The sequence below is a fragment of the Anser brachyrhynchus genome (assembly GCF_964034855.1).
Source record: "Anser brachyrhynchus genome assembly, chromosome: 9".
Classification (NCBI taxonomy): Eukaryota; Metazoa; Chordata; class Aves; order Anseriformes; family Anatidae; genus Anser; species Anser brachyrhynchus.
The window spans coordinates 7,747,220-7,772,707 of record NC_137703.1 but is presented as its reverse complement, the minus strand read 5'-3'; the positions used below and the strand labels follow the sequence as shown (position 1 = coordinate 7,772,707).

The 25,488-nt window shown below is 40.7% G+C and overlaps 1 protein-coding gene across 1 annotated transcript; it reads right to left on the bottom strand.

Annotated features, from left to right (window-relative positions):
- Nucleotides 1-601: 601 nt before the first annotated feature.
- MFN1 (mitofusin 1) lies at nt 602-25,090 on the bottom strand. Its single transcript, XM_080604546.1, has 19 exons — nt 24,974-25,090; nt 24,527-24,648; nt 23,582-23,717; nt 20,547-20,709; nt 19,756-19,880; nt 18,082-18,190; nt 15,189-15,296; nt 14,733-14,886; nt 14,546-14,613; nt 10,196-10,317; nt 8,552-8,678; nt 8,153-8,257; nt 7,142-7,244; nt 5,932-6,161; nt 5,270-5,425; nt 4,552-4,748; nt 3,049-3,183; nt 2,191-2,252; nt 602-1,721 (listed from the first exon to the last, which is right to left on the bottom strand). Exons 2-19 carry the CDS (start codon nt 24,639-24,641, stop codon nt 1,705-1,707), a joined length of 2,232 nt encoding a protein of 743 aa, XP_080460672.1. The 5' UTR covers nt 24,642-24,648; nt 24,974-25,090; the 3' UTR covers nt 602-1,704.
- Nucleotides 25,091-25,488: the final 398 nt, after the last annotated feature.

Here is a 25,488-nt window from a genome sequence, read left to right as displayed (position 1 = left end):
ACCTGTCCTAAAAATTAAAATTCTTCCAGAGGCAGTGGCTGTGATGTGGATAGATCAACGACATCAACCCATCTTGCTTTTGGTGAGCTTGTTGCAGTGACCTGCTGTGTATGCGTGTTGAACAGCAGAATGTTACGCGAGTAACTTGCCCTTATGAACAAATGATTAAGGTGATTTTTTTCCCCTCAAAGGACTGTGGCTTTTTTTTTTTTCAGCCTAAGAGGCTGAATAAACTCAAGGGCCTGCTAATACTACAATAAAGGGAGCTGGAAGTTAGCCACCAGTCCTGGAGTGGAAAAACTAGCCTTTACAACATTTACTCATTCTTAATATCAGAACTCCCGTTACACAGCGCTGCTCCCTTAAGGAGCAGCCATTTTCCAGTTCTGCATTTTGTCAAGTCTGTAGCACTAATTATTTTCTCCAAACCCCCAAATACAATGCACAGCTTGCTTGTCTGCTGGAGGAAAAAAAAGAAAAAAACATAAAACTTAACCTCAAAAGTTGTAGGTTTTGTCCTATAGTGTACATATGGAAAACATGGAAACAGTGGCATGACTTTTCACATTTGAGACAGCTGTCAAATAATTTTACTAGAGCAAAGGGGGACAGCATTTTTTTAATAAATAATTGCAGAACACATGCATTTAAAGTTTTATCTTCATACAATGTCCATTAAAAAAATGCTCCAGAAAAGAGCATTAATACATATCTGTAACCTCATATACAAGAAGGCTGGGCTGTTAATCATTTTCATATTTCACAGTTTCCCTCAGAGAACCTGAGACACTTCATGCATACTGCTAAAGACAGTTTCAAAACAGCCATGCTTCCGCTAGCACAGTCAAAAACAAACACCAAAATACATCATGGTGGAAACAGTGTTCTTAGTCTTCAGATTACTAATAACCTACCTCTCCAGCATTAGCTTTTAAAATGTATTTCCTTTAAGGATAGCCCTTTTTACTGGAAAATAGCAAATCCCTACCTCTTAGTTTTGAATTGCTATTAATCATTTGTAAGTATTTCATTTAGTCACATTAATACTTCCATAAAAATATATAAATATTCTGAAAAGGCTTTCTCTTTCAAAATAAGTTATTCTTAAAAAGTCTGGTTAGAAAAAATGAAGGTGTTAAGTGATTACTGATGTCAGCAGCAATTTTAAGAGGCTTTGCACTGCTGGGGGTGAGCAATGGTAAAACCACTCGAACGTACCTGTCATAGGTCTCACCTAGAAGACCTCTGCGCTATGGCAGAGCCAAGGAGCTGTTCAGGACGCTACATGAGTAAAAACTGTCGAGCCCAGCCTCCACCTGCTCTGTGAATGCAGCAGCACGAGCCCAGCACCTGAGGCTTCCCCACCCAACACGCACAAGTTGAGCCCAGACCCCTGGCTACGCTGCTACTTTGCTTTGCTGCTAGCGTGGTGACACCACCGATGTGCAGCTCACCTGCATGCGGGTTCCAGTAGCGCTCTCAGAAGCAAGTGACCCTTCCACCACTTTACCACCTATGTTTACTTCTACTTCATCAATGCCACCTTACCTAAATGCAGTAGCCAGCAGGGAAACTGGAGCCCACTGCATTTCACTAGTGAATGCTCTACAGTTTTATCATCTTTCATTTCCATTCAAAGAAGAGGAACCGCTTCACAACAAAATTTCACTCGCTTTCAGAACAGACAAGAGTCCTTTCCCCATGCTAGACTTTGTACTTCCCTTCAATAAAACACAAAAACAAAACAACCGTAAGTGAAAGAGCAGCATCCTTCCTCCCTGGCTATTCCTCATCAACTGATAACAGGAGACAATGATAACAGTGTTAAGTTTTCTCTCCCTGCAGAAACTCCTCCTGGATGCCAGGAAGTGAGTGCCACTGCTAAATATTAATGAAAACCAAAAGGGATATGGGTTTTTATTGTCAAGTGCCCAAAGAAATTTAGTGTTTAAAGATAGTTTTTAACCCAAAATCTGCAAAAACAAACATAACACTCTTAAGTCCCACAGCTCTTCAGTTTGGTTCACCATCAGAGTTCAAAACAAGTTCTATAATAATTAAGAAGTGTAATCAAAGTAACATTAAAAATATAATCATTTCATGCAACTCCACAGAGAAGTGTCATCTGTAAAATTTCTACTTTGTCCTACAAAGGATCACCGGGAAAGTTACCAATGATATTTTATTTACTCTTTTGAAGGAAGTGTTTTGTAAAGCGATCTAGTTCGTTCTCAAGGTGAATGGCTTTATTTCTGTAAAACAAACAAAAGCAGTGAATTCAGGTCAGTGCAGCACCATCACAAGATACATCAAGTGTTTGATTTCTATTCCTGAAACCCACAGCACTGAGAAAACCTAGTCAGAGCCCTGCACGTTGCAAGTGCAGGACCAAGCCAGGCAGCGGAAGGCCGCCAGCTGTCTGCCACGGGTTGCTTCTTCCCCCAGGTCTCCCCGGGACTACCCTGGTACCAGGACCTTTCCCACCCCCGGCATTTAACCTGGGAGAGGTTCTGCAGCGACAGGCAGGCGCTCAGCACTGTTCCTCGCACCACCCACTCAGGCCATTCTTGCAGCGCTAGGCATTGATCTGATCGAGCTCTTCAGTGCCCGAGATCCAAGGGGCAGCCCGCAGCAGGGAGAAAACAACCTGAGGCTAAGGGTGAGGCTGCTCCTGAGTCCCTAAACCACTCATTGCTGGTAATTTCCGTTCTGTAAACACCTGCTGCTGGTAATAAAAGAAAAACAGTATCAAACTGAGCGGCTCGATGCAGTGTGGCTGCTCCTACGGGAAGGGTTCTTGGGGAAGGTGCCACAGCGCTCTACCTGTGGAAGACACATTCTTGCTGTCTCCCATACAATACAGTAAGGTAAAGATTGACTAAAAGGGTATTTTGGGAGCTTTGCTCAGCCACCTAGCTACAGGGCACGTACACTTCTGCCCCCGTGACGACCTCACTTTCAGGCTGAAGTAACAGCAAGCACCAACCTCACAGAGACCAGCAGGAATCGGCTTGGAATCGGCTCTCGGCCAGTCACACCCAGACTTACCGTAGTTGCTTGGAGCTGCTCTGAATGTTCTCCAGCTGATCTATTTCTTTGGAAAGCCTATCGATTTCTTTTTCCAGGTTTTTCTGGGTAATATCCACCTGCTGACAGAGCCGAGCAAAAGTAGTTGCCATTTCCCTAAAGGAAAAACAAGTTTGTAGTCAGAGTTTACAGCTGCCTGCCACAAAAATAACACGATAAATCGCAGCACTGCAGCGTGTGTAGAACACAGCAATCAAAGTCTCCGGCTGCCAGGAAGATTACAGAACAGCAGAAATCAGGAGAATTATGTATTTTTCAAATTTAAAAAGTAACCTTGAATATAAAAGTGTCCCTCATTCTATGCCAACAACACACCTGGCAATTTTTCATCAAGTATCTACAGGTATTGAGTCTGAGACTGGGACTCTGCCAGGAACACGGGCTGGAGCAGCCAAGTGCTCTCTCATGCAACAGCCCGTGCCATGCTGAGTGTCCTGCTCACGAGGGGCACGTGAGCACTTTGCAGGGCGAGGTGAGCACGAGAAGTGCCCCAGACTTGCAGGGACACCCCGTCCTACTCTCCTCTTCGGTCCTGTGTTCCCAAGCTAGGGCCCAAGACTCAAACAAAGGAAAAAACAAAACGTCAACAAAACGCTGACACCACCCCAGGACAGCAAGTAGGCTCTCCCATAGAGGAGACATCTTCTGATCTCTACTTCACCTCACTGCAGCACTGGTTTGAGTCCAGCTCGTCCATGTCCTCACAGAGACACAATGCTGCTGGACACGGGGATGATTCTCTTTCCTCATCTGAAGCTGAGCTTTGTATTAGTAAAGCATTGCCTGGGCTACACAGGAGAGGTGTTCTGCACCCTGCTGGTTAGAGGTCTCATTTAGCAGGCCTACTCTGCTGAAATAACAACTGCATCAAAACAAACTCTTTCAACAGGGCAGGCTGAGGGAGCCAATCACCCAATGTTACAGAGACAGGTGGAAAGGCATTTGGCAAAGACACAAAAAACTTTGAACAGTTCAGAAGGTCTCTTAAGTTCCTTTTCTGTGGAGCAGAAGAGCCAGGACCAGCTGCTTAAAACCTGGCCGTACCAACATCTGAGGCAGAAAACAGGACAAATGCTCACAATTAAACCGACTCTGGGCTCACAGTCTTAAGTGTATTCAATGCTAATCTCAAAGCAGACAAATTCAGCCTCCGCTAGAACCGAGCTATGGCCCATGTCTTTGCAGTAAAGTGTAGCACAGAGTCAAAGACTAATTCTCACATGCAAACATACACACGAAGAGGCATGCACTGCCCTTTTCAGGCACTAAAATTTCACACTCTAGAAACTCCCTCCTAACAATATCGTGGGCGTCCCTCACGATAAATGCCAAGGGACCCTAAAGCTGCAAGGACATTCCGCTGCCTCCCCACACCACGCACAGCCAACGCCCACCCCAGTGCCAACCCCTACGGCACCGACAGTTTCCTACCTGGGTGACTGGCAGCGCCGCTCTCATACTTACTGTTGCACCTGATGGCTGCAGTTCGCACTCGTAAGACTGACGATCATCTGCAGCTTTTCGGTAGCATAGTTCACAAACTGCTGCTTAAAGGCTCTCTCTTTTGCTTTAGTGGTCCAAGTTAGCCTCTCATAGAGATATAATAACCCATACATACTTAGGGAGAGAGAGATGAGCTTCCAGCCTACTGTTCTCCAGATCTGGAAAAGAAGACTCCTTAATGTAAGAGTTGCCCTATAGAATGCAATCAGTATCAGGACTACAAAGAAATCTATTTCCACCCATTTTTATGTCATCTTCATGGCCCTTTCACCAGGTTAGTTTGGGAAATGTATTACTGTAGAGCAACACAGCTATACCCAAATAAGCTGATACCCTGCTGGCACGGGGCCTCACAGAAGCCTCACTGCTTTCTAAAGAAGGAGGAAGGAGAAAGTAAAGCTCCCACCAACTCCAAACTACGTAAGGCACCATCAAATCATCCTGCAATTCAGAAACTGAACACAGAGAGATGGAATACACCATGTGTCCAACCACTCAGAGTACTTAGAGCGATTTTCTCACTACAAGCTGATTCCTCATACCCAGTGTACTCATCTGGCCCAGCTGCCAATAAGCCATTACGTGCTTCATGCTGCACGCTACAAAACCCCACACAGAAGAGAACGGCCTCATCTTTGCCATCACTTCCAGGACAGTGAATGGTACTAAGACTACTTGCCACACCGCCAACAACGATGATGCTCATAGAGGTCCGTGATGTCAGCGAAGCTAAACTCATTACCAAAGGAACCATAAAATCATCCTGTGGTGCGTTCTCTGGAGTTAGGGCAGGAAGGCTGGCAGCAGACGGGGTGGTAGCTAAAGGACGAGGGATCTAGAAGAGTGGAATACAGCAGCCTGAGTAAAAAGCATCACGGGACTACACAACTGATTGTTTTTATTTTGCTTTCATATATTCAGGGTTTGATTTATTTAAAGGGAACTTTTCAGCACAGAGATCTGCTCCAGGTAAGCAGTGGAGGTTGTGAGAATTCCTTTTCAAATAGGGACCAGGTTGGAATAATATTTCTATCTGGAACTGGCTCTGCTGTTAGAATCCCAAAGTTACAAATAAAAAGGTTAACCAGAGGGTTCAATCCAAAGGAAAACAGAACTCGGATAACATCTGCAGAAAGTTTAGGAAAGGTTTTTTGTTCCCTTTTAACCCTGAATATAATCAAATAAAAACAACCCTCACCAAAAGTATTTCACACAACAGGGCTAGGGGAAAGTAGCAGCAAGCAGGTAAACAGTAGAAGCAAATAAAAAAATAATAAAAATCAATACATTCTCGTTAAGGCAAAACAAGGCACTTGTCAGCCTAGTCTCTGAAACACTCACTGGTAAGTTTGGATCTGCTAGTCCCAGTAGTACTCTCTGAGCATGTTTAGGACCCAAGAAACGGTTTACAAGTGAAGTCCATCCCAAGGAAAAGTGGAACATGATATCCTCTTGGAAATCCGCACAGAGACTATGACAGTTTAGATCATAGCTAAGGTCAAACCTCCTGCATGGAATTAGCAAGTGGAGCTGATTCTGAGCACCAGAAGGCAACAACGGTTTCAGATTTTCTAAAAATGAAATAGAAGAATAAAGATGAGTTAACATTGAAAGCTTCAGCATATTCACAGGTAGAATCTTTGCACTGCTGACTAGCTTTGTGAACTACCCAGAATCTAAACGGACTTTTTAAACAAAACAAAGCAATAAGGATAAAACAATCAGTGGGCATTTTAGCAGTCTTTATTCTAACAGAGCAGGCAATTTATTGCTCTGATGAAACAGCCACATAAAATCAACATGTAGAGGAAGCACCACGGGAAAAAATAGACAAATTAACTAACAGACCTCTAACTCTGGTCAAAAAATAAGGATGCACCAAGCCTGTTGGTGGCACCATACAGAAAGGCATTGTTACTGAGTAAGATAGGAAGGCTTCATGCAATTCAATGATCTTGCTCTGAATCTTTTATTACCAGAAACAGATCAGAGCAGAAGAAATGGGTATGCAATAAAGTTATTACCAAAACAAACCCAACACCTCAAAAACACAGAGTGCCAAATACAGGACTCTATCACAAAGGTTTTGTGAAACTACCCTTGTTTTGTGCTCAGAATCCGGAGGGACCCAGAGAGAAGACTGTACTGTAAAACCATTATCTGTTAATTAGCATATTTCATAAATCTGTTGTGGAAGCTGAAAGTATAAATGGGTTAACATGAGGATTAGGCAAGTTCCCAGAGGACAGGTTTATTATTACTTGCTTAAACCCTTAATTCAGATGCAGTATTCTGGTTCAGAAGTCCCTCAGCTGGGGACGGATCACTCTATTTACCCTGGCTCATTATTTTTCTCCCCAAGCAGCTGTGCTGGTTAATACCAGAGACAAGGTACTGAGCTAAATACACAGTCTTCATTTAGGATGGTTTTTCCTTTACCATGTTTTAGTGTTAACATTAAATCATGATCAGAAAGAATTTTTTTAAAGCACATTTTCTTAAATTATCTTCCTCTAAACAAAAAGTCAACATTTTGTCTTCCACATATTACCAATCATCTCCTGCTGTGACTGATGCATTGACTGATTGACTTCACTGGAGCAACGATCAGCCAGGTTCTTTCCCAAACCATCTTCTATATGTTTGTTGAGTTCCTGAAGTTTTAGAAAGAATATTATACAGTTCAGAAACATGTTAAACACTAAGTGTTATTATTTGCAGTGGCAAGAAAAGCAGGTTACCATGAAGATACCCTACTTTTCAGCACATTGTGACTGAAAATCTATTTAAAGTGACACAAGGAGAATTTCTCTAGGCTTGATGTCTTGAAAAGGCCTACGGAAAAGCCTGTATTTTCAATATAAATGTGACAGTGAAGAGCATATCACCAGCATACGTCAGAGCATTTCCTTTCATCATTTGATGGGAGGCGATTTCACTGGTCTACACAGAGATAAGCCAATCCCACCAATGACTACGAAGGTTTGCTCTGGACATTTTGCAGAGCTAAGACAGGACAGAACATCTTAGAAACGCAGCATTCCCAGGTGATCAACAAGGTTCAAACCGGTAGTTCTGACATTCATTGGCAGCAAAATCTGAGCAAGAGGCAAATGACTAAACTTACAGGCATATGCTCTTTTAAAATACTAAGTCTGAGCAGGAAATTTTAGATTAGTATTTAATAAAACCTTTTTGTTTTTTCTTTCTACAAAGCTTTTTGAAAAAAGTAATATCAACTGTCAGATATTTGCAGACTCCTTTTATTTTTTGATTTATTTCATTTTAGGAGCGGTGAAAATTGCTTATGTAAGGTCTTAATACAAGTGAAGACAAAATCAGCATTCCAGTGAATTAGTTTCAATTATGACTAGTAAAAAGATGGTTGAAAAAAATTCTTTCTATAGACAAAACAGAAAATATTTTCAACCTGTTGTGGTTTTAAGTAAACATATATGCATGCCATAAAGTAAAAAGTATGTAGTGCTTAAATGAAGCATCACATAAAATGATATGCAAATTATACTAAGAGCCTGGCTTCAAACCACGCAAGAAAACTTACTGTCTTATAGAGCTTCAACACTTGAGGAGAAGGGTGAAAATCTGAATAAAATTCATCAACTAAAACTGAAAGTCTGCAAATCTCATCGGTCATGGCAGAGGAGACCTGAAAGACAAAACAATAGCGTTTCTCCTACCTTTTCCAGCCAGAGTGAAAAAAAACAAGCAATTCAATTACCTGACATTCAGGAAGGACTGTCATTTTCTTTTTCTTTCTTTTGAAAAGGCACATGCTACACATCTGATTAGTGTTAGTAGAAAACTGGATATAATTCATCCCTCTCACAGAAACAAACCCACCTGATCAACCAGGTTTCCTACCAATTAAACTGGAATTTAAAGAAGGGAAATAAATCTCTTCCTTGCTTGACTAGAAAACTGTCCTCTTTGTATTACTTACTTTATTTTCTACTTCCTCAGTTACACGCTTGATTTTTTCCTTAGTATCTTCCGTCAAAATGTTCAGCTGGTTTCGAACAAAGTCCAACCGATCCTTCTGATCTTCTCGCTCTTCCATTGAATGGACTCTTAACAGAGCAGAAAGGAAATCATCGTCACCAGCAGGTATTCTCCCCAAAATGAAGGAAGCATGTATTGTCAGGCATGAACCATCTAGCTTATGGTTTACTGACAGCCACAGAGAATCCAAAGTGCCAGTGGCTGAACAAAGCAAAGACACTATTTCAGAACAACTGAAATTTAGGCATTAAATTTACAGGTGTATTTATTTAAAGGCTGCATTGATTGAACGTAATGCCAATGACTAGGTTTTGATATATCTTAGCAGCATTTGGAGTTGGAACCATTGCCTTTGTACATAATTACAACTAAATAAAAGAGGTAGGAGAAAAACAGGCCTTTAATAATTAGCCTTTCCTGACCTTTAAAAAAAAAAAAAAGAGAGAAATCTGGTCAAACTTCTAACCGTCCTACTGCTGCTCACCAGCATCACTCAACTATTCCGTAACAATGACGTGAGGGGAGGCAGCAGAAACTAACCTTGTCACAAACAACTCTCTTCAGAGGTCCTGGACCTACCATTTAAGTAAAAATTGCTTTCTAAATCTAAATCTAAATCTTTTTCTAAAAATCTAGAGCAGTTACATCTTGAAGGATGATTGGTAACATCAAATGACAACTCAAACTTGGAGGGGTCACCACACAGGTTTTGTGTGGTCAACTGACAGATTTAAGTAGGTATCAGAATATTTTCCAACAGTCTCACAGCATGTTTTCATAGCATCTGACAAAGTGAGACAAGCTAATATGTAAACACGCAATTTGTAGATGCTGATATACTCAGGAAGATGAATGTTCGACAGGCACAGTGGGGTCTATTGGAACAAAGACACTATTAACAGACAGAAAGGAGGTGGATGGAAAGGATTAAACACAACAGCAAGTTCACTGTGTACAAGAGAGATGAGAGGTAGGAATAAAAGTGAGGAAAAAACATACTCATGAAAATCTAAAAGAACATATGAAAACACAAGAAAGATGAGCTACTATCATAAGCACTAAAAGGATTACATAAGCAAAGAGAGAAAAAAAAGATATTTAAGGATACAATCTGACAAGGGCCAGAGGCAAAGCCTCTGTTAGCATGGGCTCTTCCCATCCCTTATGGTATTTTTACCACTTGAAAATTAGAGCCTCCCATATAGTTGCTCAGTATTACTGTAAAGAAAAATCTGTAGGCAATGCAGGCCCAAACATCACTGCTGAGATGCTGGATACAACTAGAAAAAACTTCTAATTTCAAATAATTTTGAAAAAAGATTGGAAAACCCCCAGACTGCAAATCAGTAACAAGGAATAACAAAGTAAACCAAGTGCCCGATACACAAGTCCCAGACACTGGGCAAGACGGAGCGGTGCAGGTGAACGGTAGTGAGACTGACACGCCAGAGAAATTCTTTATTTCTTACCAACAGAGAAAAGCGAATTTTACAGTCCATAATGGCCCAAGGAAACCACCAGCACAGAAATGGCTCCTTAGAGGATCTGGAGAAACCACAACCAGCCAGCCCTCCAACCCACCTACCTTTTCTCTGCTGCTGCTACGTTTATGGCGTCCATAATGTTTTTCACAGTATCTATTATCTGTTTAGCTCTGATAGTGTGCTGTTCAAACTTGGTTTTCACGGCTGACTGCGAGATACACTCCTGCGAGGGGCCCAAGCCACAACACATTACTGCAATTCCATACCAACACTTTCTGGAATTTCTCTGTCAGAAAGCACTTGCTGCTACTACCATGAACTTAAACCCATGGGAAATAAAAAGAGAGAAAGTGTATAGAAATCAAAACAGAACAGAACTGAAATCTCAAATTAATCTACAGCAGCAAATCTGTACCTTCATGTTCATTCACAGTAATGTGCATAGGTTTTTTGTTTAAAATAAATAAATAATGGAAACAGAAAAAGCAAACTCAGATGTCTACATAAAATAAACCTAGCTCTTCTGAAAAATTTCCAAGCTATCCCTTTAGAGTTACGAATCTCTAACACAAATGTTGGCAATATTCCTAGCTTGAGGTTTTGTTTGTTTGTTTGTTTGTTTTTGATAATAAATATTCTTAGCTTCCAGTAGCACTTCAGTGTCAATACAAATTTTGCATGCTCATGTCATACTGACTCTCCAGGCAAAAACACACAATTAGGAATAGGAAACAATGATTATCTCACAAGACAGAAAAGTTGCTAAGTAGTCCTTAAAATATTAGCTCCTTCACAGATTATTGAAGTGTTAGGCACATCAGCAGAGAATGCTCTGAAGTGAGAATTTCTGATCAATCTGCAACCTCCAATATCGTACAGCAATTCACAAGTTACAGAACACCAACTGAAAAGATATGCAAAAGCTCAATCTGGGCAAAATCAAATCAATTGCCGTAAACCGTAAATTAAGACTTCTTAGACTTTTTTAAAGCACCTGCACATCACGAGTTACGTAGCCAATAAATGGTGGTGGAGCTCAAGCTGCACTAGGTCACAAAATAGCAGCATCTTCTGTATTCAGGGGAAGGAAAGCAAGCATCTAGTTTCTTTGCATCAGATCTGGTTTTTGTTGGTGGTGGTGTTTTGGTTTTTGTTTGTTAATTGCTTTTAATCTGTGGATGCACCTTTCAGAGCATGAACAGCATTTAGGCTGCTTTGAAAAGATTTGCCTATGACCTCAGCATACGCTGTAAAAACAAATTTCATCTAACTACAAATAATAGATCAAAGCAAAATAAACGAAATGGGTGAAATATATTCCCTGTTCCTCGATGAAGCAGATCTAGAAATCAGCAATGAAAGGCCAGAGTTTCAGAAATATCAGCACATTGTTAGAGCTAGACTAGACACAGAGGAAAGTCTTCCCAACATTAGTATGTGGTAGATAAAAGGACGACAGTCACTCACAACACAATCAGAAAATCCAAGTTAGAGCACTAGGAAAAACACAGAGGTTAATTATACGACTGGAAAAGGTAAGAGGAGGACAGTAACATTTTTGCTAATAGTTTGTAAATAACCATTTACTGAAATAAAGATAAAAGCTGTGCTTCGATAGCATAATGAAAACCAGCTACCTTCCAGCCAACTTCCAGTACAGCAAGAGAGTCTTTTAGCACGCAGCCTGCTATAATCCCATACGGTGTTAGGGAAGGATTCAGCAGTAGCACACTAATTCAGGCTGTGTTACTGACTCCAAATTACAGCTGGAATTATTATTCTGCCCTGCCTCCCTCTTTCTCACACCATTTCTGTTAGCAGGTTTGTGAAGCAGCTCGACAACCACCACAACCTGAGGCACACAGGCTTTTGTTTTCATCTGGAATATCCACCAAAGACTACTACATGTAGAGAACTATACAAGCCCTTTTTTTTGGTCATTTTGATAAGGCATTTCTATGTATCTCATTGTAAAATTTCAGATAAAAGAATAAATATACACAAACTACTTTCCATTATTCCACAGCATAAGATTTCAGAATCTCCTAGTGTGGCCCAAAGCTTAAGACTGCACTTTTCTTCTTTGTTGTGTGTTAATATAACTGGGATTCAGTAACAGCACTTCGTAAGGCTGCTAAATGAATCTCTAAAATCTTAATTTCACCCCTGCTTCCAACAGGTACTCCCAGTATTGCCTGGACCACATTAAATTCTGGCCACTTTTTCTTTTCTTTTAGCAAGTTTAACCACCCCGTGCTTTGTAGAAAAACGTTATTGGGATGCCTTTTGCCTTCACACAGAAGTCTACATAAAGGTAGTTAGAAGCCTTTCAAAAATGGTCCAAATTTTCCTAGTATCATGGCAGGTTAGCACTGAAGGGTTGCTTCTAGACTCTCTGAGATTCCAGCAACACTAAGCTCCTACCGGTCTCGGGAAGGACAGGCTTTCCCACTGGGGAACTGGTACTAAAATCCTGAATCTGGGAGTACTGGAGAAGTAACAGTTCCTCCTCTCAGCACACGGGGAAAAGAGGAAGAAGCTGGCCAGTTTTTAACGCAGTGAAGACAAAAATCAGGGTGAGAAAACCCAGCAGGAACAAACCCAGCAGATGGTCAGTGGGAACAAGTGAACAGGTGCGTAAATGAGGTGAGGAGACAGCTTAGAGATGTGACCTGGATGAAAGAGCATAAGAGACGTGGGAAGTCTGAGCAGGGCACCCGAACAGGGGTAAGGAGCAAAGGGCAAGAAAGACAGACTGAGGCAGGGAAGGTTAATTGTTGACAAGAACAGACAGAAGCATCCCCGCTCTTGCCCCTTCCCTTTCACAGACTGGAGTGTAATCCGTGATTCTTGGGGCCTGCAGCTCCTCTGTCAGGAAATATAAGTAAATCCAAAAGGCTTTAGCCAGAAGCGCTTAGGCTGTACTCACAGCTAAAAACCATCGAAATTTCGTCTAGCAATGCATAAAGCATGGTATCGAGTAGGAGTTTGTTCCCAGACTGAACACAGAAAATTCTACGTGATGTACCACATTTTTGTTAATACATGATCTAGTGCTGGTAAACATCAGCACATTTTTTTTTTTATCAGTGACTTTATCAGCTCAAGTGCCAGTAATTTGAGAGTTAGATCTGAAGATTTCAGAGCTGGTAAACCACTTAAGTATCAGCCTTGATTGAAAAGCAAATTAAATGCCATTATAACTTAGGAAACTGCCCACATAACTGTAACCATAAGAGACTGTAGAAAAAAAGTGCAAAAATACATGGTGGTAATTGAGTTATGAGCTTAATTTCCACTTTTTTTTCCTACTATAATTCTAGGGATGAAAACTGCAAACAAAAATGCATGTTTGGCTACAACTACTAGTTGCACTACAAAAACAAGAAATTTAGTGTCTCATGGACTCGTGCCCTGCCTTATTCTGAACTTACCATTTCAGCAACTCAGTCATCTACCATAAGAGCATGGATAAGGACTGAATGTAAACTTTAGTCTGACATTTTCTTCCTTTTTGCAAGTTTTACTCAGGTCAAATGTGCTTGTTTGTAACAAGAGAAAATGTTTTTTTTTTAAAGGTAATTTGATTTTTAAATATACAGAACAAGAAATTACTGGTTGAGGCATGCAAGAGCAGTCTCTAGCATTTGCTGGATAGAAGTTGCAGTCATACCTTTCAAGCTCACGTTGCATGAGATGTGCCAAGACCCCCCCCACAGAACAATCGAGGCATATCCAAGATGCCACCTTAAGATAACCAAGAATGGCTTTAGAGTTACCACATTCCGCAAGACAAATGGAGTCTATCACACAGAAATCAACTGATTGTCTGGCGAGACCTACTTCCGAAGCAAGCGTAAACTCCAGCTATGAATGCGGCTAAACTGAGGGTGAAGGGTGGCTTCTACACAGCAACGAGGATGCAGAAATAGCGTTAGTGTTCAGAGTATCAGAACTAAGAGGTAGATAATGATGATAATTTTAAAACTCTGGCTTTAAAAATGCAAGTAAATATTTAGTTTTACATTAGTGAAACGCAATACCTTATATTGTTCGAGTCCTGAATTACAGTAATTAATTACACTGCAACAAATTCAGAATAAGGCTTACTGTGCAGCAAAAACTTCTACCAGCTACTGGCCATAAGCCATTAAGAGCACAGTCTCTTTTTGTATCTTTTAGACTGTATTGGTATTGAGATCTCCAAACATGAGCTTAAAGTCCAGTTTTGATTCCTTCTCTCATGAAACAGTACTTCTTTCTAACCTGCTATTCGAGGTGAGAACTCATGAACAGAGACGAAAGATAAAGCAAAGCCGTCACATGGTTTCAAAACCTTACACTCTTTCACTTGTTCACACTGGTAACATTCAGTAAAATTAAGCTAAGCATAAACAAAAGTTACCTTTGCATCAATAAAAGAGGTAGTCTAAAAAGGCCATCATAAATACCTCAAATATCTGCTCAAAATTTTGAAATTCCTGGAATCTTGTTTGAAATCCTTCAGCAAGTGCTCCACCTGTGAAACAAAACAGACGATAAGGAAGAGAAAAATACAACAACAATGACTGTATCTTAAATGTTTATCAGGTTTTATGATTTTTTTTGTATTTGAGGAAAGTGAGAGTTCCTACATACCACCCTCTGGCATCCCTTGGGCCTTCTGTCTCCTGGCACTCAGAACTTCTTTTGCTGAAACAAAAAAGATGCGATTCCTCGCTTCTACGGGATCAATAACTTTGAGCTCATCAACTAGAAAAGTCAGGCAGCGCTCCATGTGCTGCCTACGCACCTGAGGAAAAGGTAAAAAGCTCATGACAAAGAGGCAAAAATTGAGCTTTTGTCAAATCAAAACGTCAGAGCTGCACTACCATTACAAAACTAAAAGGCAATACAAAGATGTTTGAATTGGACCAGCAAGATATTTCCATTTTCTGATCTAATAACTTACCCTGTTACTATAACACAAAGCTGGTGTTTTCATTTTAATACCTGTATTACCAAGGCAATTTAGCATGCTTCATGCATGTGCAGGTCTTTTTTTTTTTTTAATATACAAAAATCATTCCAAATAAGAGCCATCAAGTCACTTACATCTTCCATATATTCTGGTTCTGATGCAGAGGCATCCCATCTATTATTCAGGATGAAGATGTTTGGTTTAGAAAGTCGTTCGTTCACTTTATGGAAAAAATGCTTTTCCTAAGAATTAAAACACAAACAGAAAACTTCCCAGACATCCAAAACAGTCGTGCATTCTTCTGTAACAGATTCTGAATATAAAAAAGCTTTTTTTTTTTTTTAGAGATTCATGTTAAAAATAATTCATTAGCATTAAAACCCATAGATAATCAGCACAAAGAAGGCTTATGTTAGTTCAAAAGTCATTAAGTATCTTAAAACTGATGCCAATGCTAAGAATTGACATAAATTAGCTGCCGTTAATTTCTCTAAAAGTAGGTACAATTAATAAAACTTCCAAAACAAATATTTTAGAAAACACTGAAACAACAACAAAAAAATCTGTTCTTCTATAAATCTGTCACATCACTTGCTTTCTCTTTTTTTTTCCCTTCTGCTTTCACTCTTACAAAACTTTATCTCCTTCGACTCTTCTAGCTTTCTACTAAATTCGTTAGCAATTGCGTGACACACTCACAGTATTTGTTGGGGAAGAGAAAGAGAAAAAGCACACAAACATACTGTATTTCCTTTTTTTTTTTTTTTTTTTTTTAAAGTAAGATGCCTGGATAAAACTGATGTCTTCCTTTTCTGTATGTACTACCAACACGCTCTTCTCCATCCCACCAAATTTCATTTCTACACCCATAAACTACATTCTTCATCTCTAATTATAATCTGGTTGAAGAACATATTAGCTTGAACTACAGGTTAGTTAGATTTCCTGTTTGAATTGCATTTTATGGCTTGAGCCACAGGAAAAAGCCATTTTTAAGATGGAAACATTCAGCAAGAAAACAAGCATGTGCTTGAAAATATAATTTAGGTCCCTTTCTTGTACCTACCACCCATCATTGCTATTTGCAGGGTAAAAACCATGATGGAGTGAATCCGCGCTCAGCACAGCTCAAGCAGAAAAGATCTCTGCTGTCATAAGTGTTTTGAACCTGCAGCAGGACACCGTCACATGTTCTGCACACCATGCTGGAAATACGCCAGTCTCCATCATTTGGGAAGTATGTGCAAACAAGATTACTGATGCAGAAATGAGAACTTAGTTTAAAGCGAATTTATGAGGGAATATCAGAAAAATCATGTTTATGCAGAGAACGTGTGGCTGTATAGCAGCTGCCAAATATTCTCAAACCTGTTACAGCAAAAGGTAAAAATAATGCCTAAGCAGGATGAGAACATAATTACCATATGTTTCACCTGAAGGATAAACTTGTGTAGGCAAAGAAAGAAATTACCGTTTGCCACAATGCAAAGCAAAATGCAAATGCTTTAGAGCAGTTATACAATTGTTAAAGGCAACTTTGTGCCTACCAAGCTGAAAAATGAAAATTTAATAAAAGGCGAAAAAATAACTGTTCGCTCAGTCAAAGCCTTAAGACCACAACTAAGATCTACTTCCTTCCCCTCCAATATACACCCTGGACACCAGTCATCTCTAATTGCATCATTCAGTCATCATTCTAACGGTAAAAAGGTGCTCAGTATTAAATGAGTGTTTAGAGGCACGACAATTCTAAAAAAAAAATAAAAAATAAAAAATAAAGAGCTTTATGCTTCAAAGAAATTGCAAAACTATAGGCCAAAAAATGCCCTTCGTGTAGCATAACAGAAAAGATACAGCCACAGTTGTGCCAAAACCTGTCTTTGCCTTGAATATTGCCAAAATTCTCTTTTTTTCTTTTAAGTCAGATCTCTTTCGTATTTAAGTCTTTGTGGATTCAGATCAGAAACTGGAGTTGGTTGTCTTTAAACTCACGTTCTCAGATTTCTACTCAACTGTCCTAATTTGCTGGAACGCAAGGAAACACTGTCTGCACATTCAGACCCTTATTGCATTAAAACTGCCTCAATAATTAGAAAGCTCAAACACTGAATGTCAAAACTATGCTCAGAACAACGATGAGCATTTTATTTGTCTACAGGAAGCTTAATAAAAATCTCCAAGATTTCCCAATAGTGTTGCACAACGTCTTGGCAGTCGCACTATTAACACAGAAACCAATAACACAGAAACCTTATACTGAAATTGTTTGCATTCGTAGTACTTATAAAAGTTTAGTCAAAACTGGAGATCACTATAAAATTAAAGCAAATCCCTGGGCATATTTTGAATATCAAAACAGCTCACTTGGCCACCTTATACGCTCTCTTTCTACAAGTCATATAATATTCAGGCTGCAAGGTGTACAGAGGTCTTCTCTGTCTTGAAACAAGGCTTTACAAAATAAAAGTGTTAAAATATCCTCAGCTATTCCATGCAACATGACTCTTTATGGCTGGCATCTTCATATGAAGAAACACGCAGTCCTACAAGGGCAACCTTTGGCACTTGTCCTCAACACAACATATATTGAGGGAGTTTGCCGTCTTCTGAGACAAGAACATGAGGAACAAGAAAGAAATTTCCTTAACCTACTTCATGCATATTCACGAACTTCTGGATGTGAAATACTTTATAATTTATTTCTTTGGTAATACAAACAAATGTCTTTAGCTGATAAACATGGACAAACTGGAAAACAAGAGAAATGCTACAGCCATTTATCAAAAGGGAAACTGAAAGGACAAATTTCATGCTCAAGTCAGAGCAAGCAAAGCTATTAAAAACCACGTTCTCTTTTCCCTAAGGAGGGATACACGTTGTTTCCTGCCTCGCAACCCCACATCCTATTCACAATATCCACCTGCAGCGCTTCGTGGAGCTTCTGTAAAGGACTAACAGCAGCCTTTCAGTTAGGGAATTGCTGAATATTTAAACGAAGGACTAATGTAAAATCATTGCACACCATACCGTGTTCATGAGAGTCGATTCAGAATTGGCAACCAAGACAAACACATCAGCATCTAAGCAGAATTTGTCAATCCAACTGTCGAGCTCTGTAGTGACATCTGTGCCAGGGCTGTCAAGAATAGAGACCACAAACTTGTATTTATCCATCAAAGGAGTAATTCATTTTTAGAAACAGATGAAAATAGATTGGGATTGCCTCAGAACCTTATTATAAGTTACGAATTTTTATATCTTTAGTCTAATGCTTAACTCAAGCTTAAGGCAAACAAAGAAAGAATTCATTACCATTTAGCATATCACCCATTAGACCATCTACTCATTACAAGATGCAGTTTAATGAATAAATGTGCAGATCATAATAGCTAAAAAAGTGACAGGCAGTCTGTCAGAAATCCAGGCTGTCTCACAGAATGGTCTTCCCCCCCATATCCCATGTTTAGTTTGTAATTAAAAAGGACAGTTGTTCATTAAATATTTTTCCATTAATAAAGGCCTAATTAAATTTATAGATCTATGCACAGCTTGCATAATATAGTGACAATTAAAATGAAATTAGGACTATAACGCTGTCAATTTTTCAAAACTAAGTAGAATATGATCATTATGTCAAGTTTGCAACAGCTCAATTATTTCTGGTTCAAATTTGCTTTATTTAAAAGGCGATTTTCTTCTTACAAGTACCCGTTCTCTTAGATTTCAGGCCGTTTTCTTTTCTCTTAACATTTCACCTTTAGCAACCAAAACTGTGCAGAACAAATCATGTCTTGTATCATACCTAAGCAAGGATCACTTCTGGGCTTCCAGGACACCTCTGCTATGCAGATGTCCCCAAGGAAACAGCACAACTGCATAAGCTCAGAAGCCCATCAGTACGTCAAACAAAGCAGCACCAGCCTGTGCCAGCCAGGCTGGCGTCATTACTGGCATAAGTTTGCACCCAAGAAACACTGACAACCTCCAGTGATTCCAAAGGTGCAAGATTAGAGACGCAACAAAAAGCACTACTTACAAGTTCACTCATAAGAATAGAATCTCTATTACATTCACATAGTAGGTATAGATCACCTGGCAATTTGAAAAAAATGTTTTACCAGTTTATATCTCAAAGAGGCCTGGAATACTGACATTTGACACAGACAAACCAAATCTTTCAGAATTCTTTTATACCCAAACAATGGGAAATGTAATCCCAGCACGTGGGCACACAGAACTGACAACAATTCTGTTTTGAGGGCACTCATTACTGTGATATGTAGGTACTGCACCTCTTAAAAGAAGCTTTAAGATACAAAGTCCAGACCGCTTACACCTCATGGGATCAGTATGAAGCACTTAAGGGCAGGGAATGTGCAAAAGGTTTACAGTTGCTGCAACAACCCTATGCATGCTCCCATAGTGTTTGTTTTAAAAGTGGCAGTATGCTCAGCCAAAAGCTGGTCCTTTATACAGCTGATCACAAGACACCTGTGTGTTCCAACTGCTGCAATGCCAACAGCAGTGGAGCGATGACAAGCAGCACTATATACAGAAGAACAAATTCTGGACTCTTGCAATAAAAAAAAAAAAGCCTCTCAATAATTTTGCAGCCTAATAAGCAAACAGTAAGCCAGTCTTTTTTATAAATATTACAGTGGTTTATTTATTTGAGAAAGTCTTTATTAAAACAGAACATACCTGTCCACTAAAACCAAATCATCTCTCAGCAGGGCACACTTTGACTTGGGCCAAAAGACGTGGACAAGACAGCCAGCTTTCAAATCTTTATCCATGTGAAGTGCATGAGCAAGCTGATTGACTGTCTATAAAGAGCATAAAGAGAGAAGACAAACATGCAATATGCACCACAAACGAGTCTGTAAACAACCCTAATTTGGTTCTCAAGCAAACCTGTCAAACAGGGTAACAGAGTTCATACTTAGGGTGAATATTTGTTAAGTTTTATTTTTTTCTAAACCTCTTCAGACTCACTGCCATCTAAAGAATGAGCTGTGCTTTGAAAACCAAACAGGGGTTTCATTGCAGCCACAAAGGGGTACTCCTTACAGGGCTAGAATTTGCGATACTGAGAGCTGGCATAAATTTGCCTCAGAGGTTTAACACATCAACATGAGCAATTAAATAAGGTAAGCGCTGTAAGGCCAAATGAGAGCAATGTTCCTAATCTTTAGCAAGTAACAGAACTTACTGACAGTCTGTAAAAATAGATCTCTCAAAATAAGCTATGCCACAAGGAGACACACACTAGTTATTTTCCTTGAAATATCCAGGAAAAATTTTCAAGTAGAACGTTTTCATTTATTAGTTATTCCCTCCTGAATAAGAACTTAAAAATACGTAATGAGTTAGCCTTATACTTTTATTAGACTTGAAACTGTTGTTAACAGACAGGTCTTTGGAGAAACGGTTACCATGATAAGCACTGAGATAATTCAAAATCATTCACAGAAGTCATTCAAAAACTCTACCTTGACACTCTTTTTTTCATCAGATCCTTCTGTCATAAGATAAGCCTTGTCTCCATCAGTCCCTTCCACGCTGAGGAAGCAGTTAGTTGTATGGCCAATCCCGCTGGGAAGCACCTTATCCCACAGCATGGCATTAATGACCGAACTTTTCCCACTGCTTGTTCTAGAGGGAAAGAAAATAGCAGCACTTTGAGCAGAGTACAGCAGCATTAAACATACCTTTGTTTTGAACTGAATGTGCCCCCTTTAACCGCTTTAGACCCACATTTTGCAAGCTGTTTGGAGCGATTCGGCATCAAGCCAGTACAGCACAGCTTGCCAGAAAAGATTAGAAAGTGCAGGAAAAGTTCAACTGAATAGTAATTCCAAAAATCTTTCTTGATATCAACACTGCCTACCCAAGCAAGAAAGCAAATTGCCATTTGCATAACTCACACGAGCTGAACAAGCCCAACCTGTACCAGGAAGCATGCCTTTATCTGCCATACCTGAATCTACATGAGGGATTTGTAAAAACAAACAAAACATCGGTTCAACTTTGCTGCACCAGAAGCATCTAGCCTAAAATGATGCCTTTGATCAATTTAAAGCAACTGCTAAAAAACAGCACCGTGTCCCACATAAGGGGGCAGCCTGCCCGTTCCTTTGTGCGAGCACTGGCAGTCCTGCAGAAAAGAACTGACTGAAAACCTGCGTAGCGTTTTGGGCAGAATCGTGCTTCGATCAGGTAACAATTCCACATGCCTCTCACAGCAAAGCTAAGGGAATTCCAGGGATGCCCGAGAAGGACATGAAGAAAAGGTTGCATGACAGGGGCAGAGGAGGACCACACTCTACAGCGCCATCAGCAGTGACTCCTTAAAATGCCTGTGCCATTACCACCTCAGTAACTTCATCCGCTGCCTTCAGGAAACATTTGTTCTGTACCACTCAGAAGGGCACCACTGCTTCTGATATTGCCCTCTAACCATTAGATGTGGTGTAAAAGTATCACTGTCTGGGAAGTCTCATCACAGCCAACAGGGACAGCTCAGAACAATGTAACTGACAATAACCTCAGCCTAATGAAGATCTCCAAAGGAAGATGTGAAGCAACGTGCAAAAAATAAAAATTCAGATTTATTTCTCACTTGTAACCCTTACAATGCAAACTCTGATTTTAATCATGAAACTTAGTCCTGTCCTTATTTCAGAAGGAAAGAAGCAAATTAACCAAAATCTTACTGATCACATGGAACTATTCAGCAACTCATCAACTCCGCTAAAACTTGAAGTTCTCAGCAATGCCCTACTTTGCACTAACCCCCTTCCCCTCACCCCCAGAGACTTGAGGCTTAACTCTTACACAACGGTACGAAGCCAGTGTGGACCGTAATTCATTTCTGGAGCTACTTCGGTGCTCATTGTACAACAGCTTACAAATATATTCAAAACATCAGAGGGGGAGATAAGGTTACCTTAATTCTCTCTTTCCTGCACTGAACTTGCAAAAGCATCTTTTAACGAGTATCACAACTTGTAAATGTATTCAACTTTTAACTTTGTGAAATGTCAAGGCTGAGCTAAAACCAATTTATTTATCCCAGATCCTTTTATTGTTTTTCTTTAAATAGCTAAACCATTACGAACCAAACCATATGAACCATTATGAACCATTTTATGAACCAAAGTGAGGGTACAACCACTGCTATACACATTTTTTTCCAATACAATTACAAAATTTTAAAAATTAGAACATGAAGAATCATATTCCAGAAAATACATGTAAGCACATGCTAAATTTAAGCACAGGAAAAAATAAAAAGAAAAAATTTCCTGAAGCAAACTGGTCTAACAGACACCAGGCTAATCAGTCACACGCAAGCATTTGAAAACACTGGAACCTTAATCTCTTGGAAAGATTTCGCTCTCTAACATATGACTTTGCATTCAGTAAGGCTGATTTTCAGCCTATTTCTACACTATCCAAAATTTGTAAGAAGAGAATTGCACAATGCGTGTAATGCAGACATTTATTAGAAGCGTTAAGACTCAGTGAAAACTTCAAACCTCTCCACTATGATGAGAGCGAAAAGCAAAACACAGCACAACTAAAAGCAAACAGAGACACACAAAACTTCAGTGCTTTGGGTCCAAGAACCGGACAGCACTTCTACAAAAAAAAAAACTTTGTATGTAGCATCACATTCTGGGGTGCAACAAAACTTTTCTCTTTAACTCCCCATTTTTCTGCAACAAACAATGAAAGATACAGCTAAAATGATCCCAAGGTGACCAAAGTGAAAAAAAAAAAAAAAAAAAAAAACTAATTGTTATTTTTTTTTTATTTTTAAAACTGAAGTTAAATTAAAAATCTGTAACTTTGGAAGTGTTACCTAAATATGCAAAAGATTTGATACTCAGTTTGTAATAATACCACCAAGGACACTGAACTAGAACTTTTCCTAGTTAGTAATTCAGGACAGCACAAATTCATATTATGTTCAGATTTATCTGTAAGCCATATAATGCCCTGTTACTATTATTCCTAATAATCATCACACAGACCTATCAAACCAATGACACAACCAGCAAGGCAAGTCTCTCTAAGAGTCTATTTTTCTTCAGTTGCTTATATGTAGAAACATAAACAGCTCAAAGTTTAGTTTTCAGTACTTACAATAAACATAAACAAAAGTTGTTAACAACAGTCCAGTAAACAAACAAAACCACCATGTTAAAAAAAAAGCCAGTGTGAAGAAGACAACTCACATCTTCTTAAGTCAAATAATGTCTCTAAAAAAATAATTTTTTAAATAGTTTATCAATAAAAACATGCAACAAGACACACCTAATTCAGTTACACAAACATCGCAAGACGGCATCATAGAAACCTTTAGCACCAGTTAGGTAAGAGTGAGCATGTTTTTACGTACTATGTTTCAAATGATATTCCTGTAATGAAGAACTAATTCCAGTGCATATTACCTACAAACATTAAGCTCTGAAAGAGAAGAAGAGAGATCAAATTAAGTTCTGGTAATTTCATTCATTACCTGCCAAAAAATGCCACTTTCATGTGTCTCCGTGAAAGCACCTCACCGATGACTGCTAGCTTCTTTTTATATGCCTGTATTTTTGCTAGTTCATCTTCCGTTGCTACATGTTCAAGCTCTGGGTTCCTGTAGGTTGCTACACGTAGAGAAAAAAAAAACAGATTACATGCTTTTGGACACAAGATCTAGATTATCAGTACCTCACACGCCGAAGATCTGGCTAAATTTTTATTATACAGTGGTAAAACAAAACAAACAAAACCCTTTTACAGAACCTGGTATTAGACCCTGTCATTTGGCAGGTCCACACAGCACCTGTGAAATCACGACAAATCACCGCAGGTGAATCTACAGTCTAACTGCCGAAAATAAAACTGATCATGACAGCATCTCATGATTTGAACGACCCTTTCAGCACACCAGGCCGTGTTCACAGGCTTTCTGATTTGCCCCGTTCTGTGAAGCCCGCCTCCAGAAATCAAGGCCAGGACCTGTTGCCCAGTGAGGCTGGGCTGTCCTCTCACCGCAGAGCTCGCTGGGGCCACGAGCAACCAGATCTGTGTGGCAACACGCGCGCCTCCATGTTGCTAAAACTTGAGAGGGTGTAACCATGGGTTCTTTGCGCCATATCGTGTCGATCTGCCTTCCTACTGAATAATGGGAAAGCCTGTTTGTCCTTTTGTCCTACACGAAGAGGTGGTTCAGCTTTGACCCTCATGGAAGGCAGGCCAAGCTACCTGCCACACGATGCAGATTTTATTAGATGCAACCATCCTAAGTGCTGCTGCTAGCATGAGATAAAAACATTAAATGAAAATATGATTCTTTCTGAAGGTATATGTTTACCTGAACAGCACACGGAGGTGTACGGCAACACACACTGTGCTACTGTAAAGTAAATTCAAGGCAATAGGCTAGGTCACTGTGTTGAAGATGGAAACCAACCTTCCACAAAAGTCGCTCCTTCGGTGACATAGTCCAGCAGCTGGTCGAAGATGGCAGTAATGGTCTTCTTCGCCAGCACGAAGTGCTTCAGCGGAGACACAGCAGCTTCTGCCATCGCGTAACTGACGGGAAAGTCACACGAAAGTGACCAGAACACCCGGGAGCACCCGTGTCAGTGCAAAACCACGCGTGTTCACAGCCGGTAAGTACAACTAAAAAAAGACACGACCAAAGGAGCGCACCGAGGGGCACCGACCGCTCGCTCACGCCGTCCCCGTGACGAGCCCTTACCCCCGGGCACCGCCACAGCAAGGACAGCCCCAACGCGGAGCGGTGTCCTGGAGCCCAGGGGTCACCCCGCGGCACGGCGCTGCCGCCCCCGGCCGCCTGCAGGTCGCAGCCTCCGCCCACCCTCAGGCCCGGGCCCGGGCCCGGCCCCGCCATTACCTGGCAACCGCCGCGCCGCCGGCGGGGCCCCCGCTCCGCCACCGCCACCGGGCCGCGCGCGGGCAGCACTTCCGCTTCCGCCCGCTCCCGGATCCGCCGGTGGGGGCGTGGCGGCCATTTTTAGTGAGGGGCGGGCGGGGCGGCGGCCGCCATCTTCGGGCAGGGCGGCGGCCGCCATCTTCGGGCAGGGCGGCGGGGGGGGGGCGGCGGCGGGGGGGGGGCGGCGGGGGGGGGGGCGGCGGTGGCCGTGCGCGAAATGGAGACGGGGCTGGGCTGAGGGGGCGGCGCGCTGCGCTCCTCACGGCTGACGGGCTTTATTTTTTTTTTCCTCCATTTTATTCAATTTTATTTTATTTCATTTCTTTATTTATTTTTGTGGTCAGAACCAAGCTATGGCTCAGGTTTGGCCGCTTGCCCTTGCCAGCCTCAGTTTGGGACTTTTGTACCCAAAAGGTGTCCCGAGTTATAAGCCAGGTCCCCTGAAAAGCGCGATAAGAATCCAAGGCAAAGGAAAG

Excerpts from the sequence above, each read along its gene's own strand:
- MFN1 (XM_080604546.1), bottom strand. The coding sequence starts at position 24,641 with ATGGCAGAAGCTGCTGTGTCTCCGCTGAAGCACTTCGTGCTGGCGAAG. Across the intron at positions 4,749-5,269 it reads TCATCGTTGTTGGCGGTGTG|ATCTGGAGAACAGTAGGCTG; the intron begins GCAAGTAGTCTT and ends CTTCTTTTCCAG. Across the intron at positions 2,253-3,048 it reads AGCAGCTCCAAGCAACTACG|AAATAAAGCCATTCACCTTG; the intron begins GTAAGTCTGGGT and ends TTTGTTTTACAG.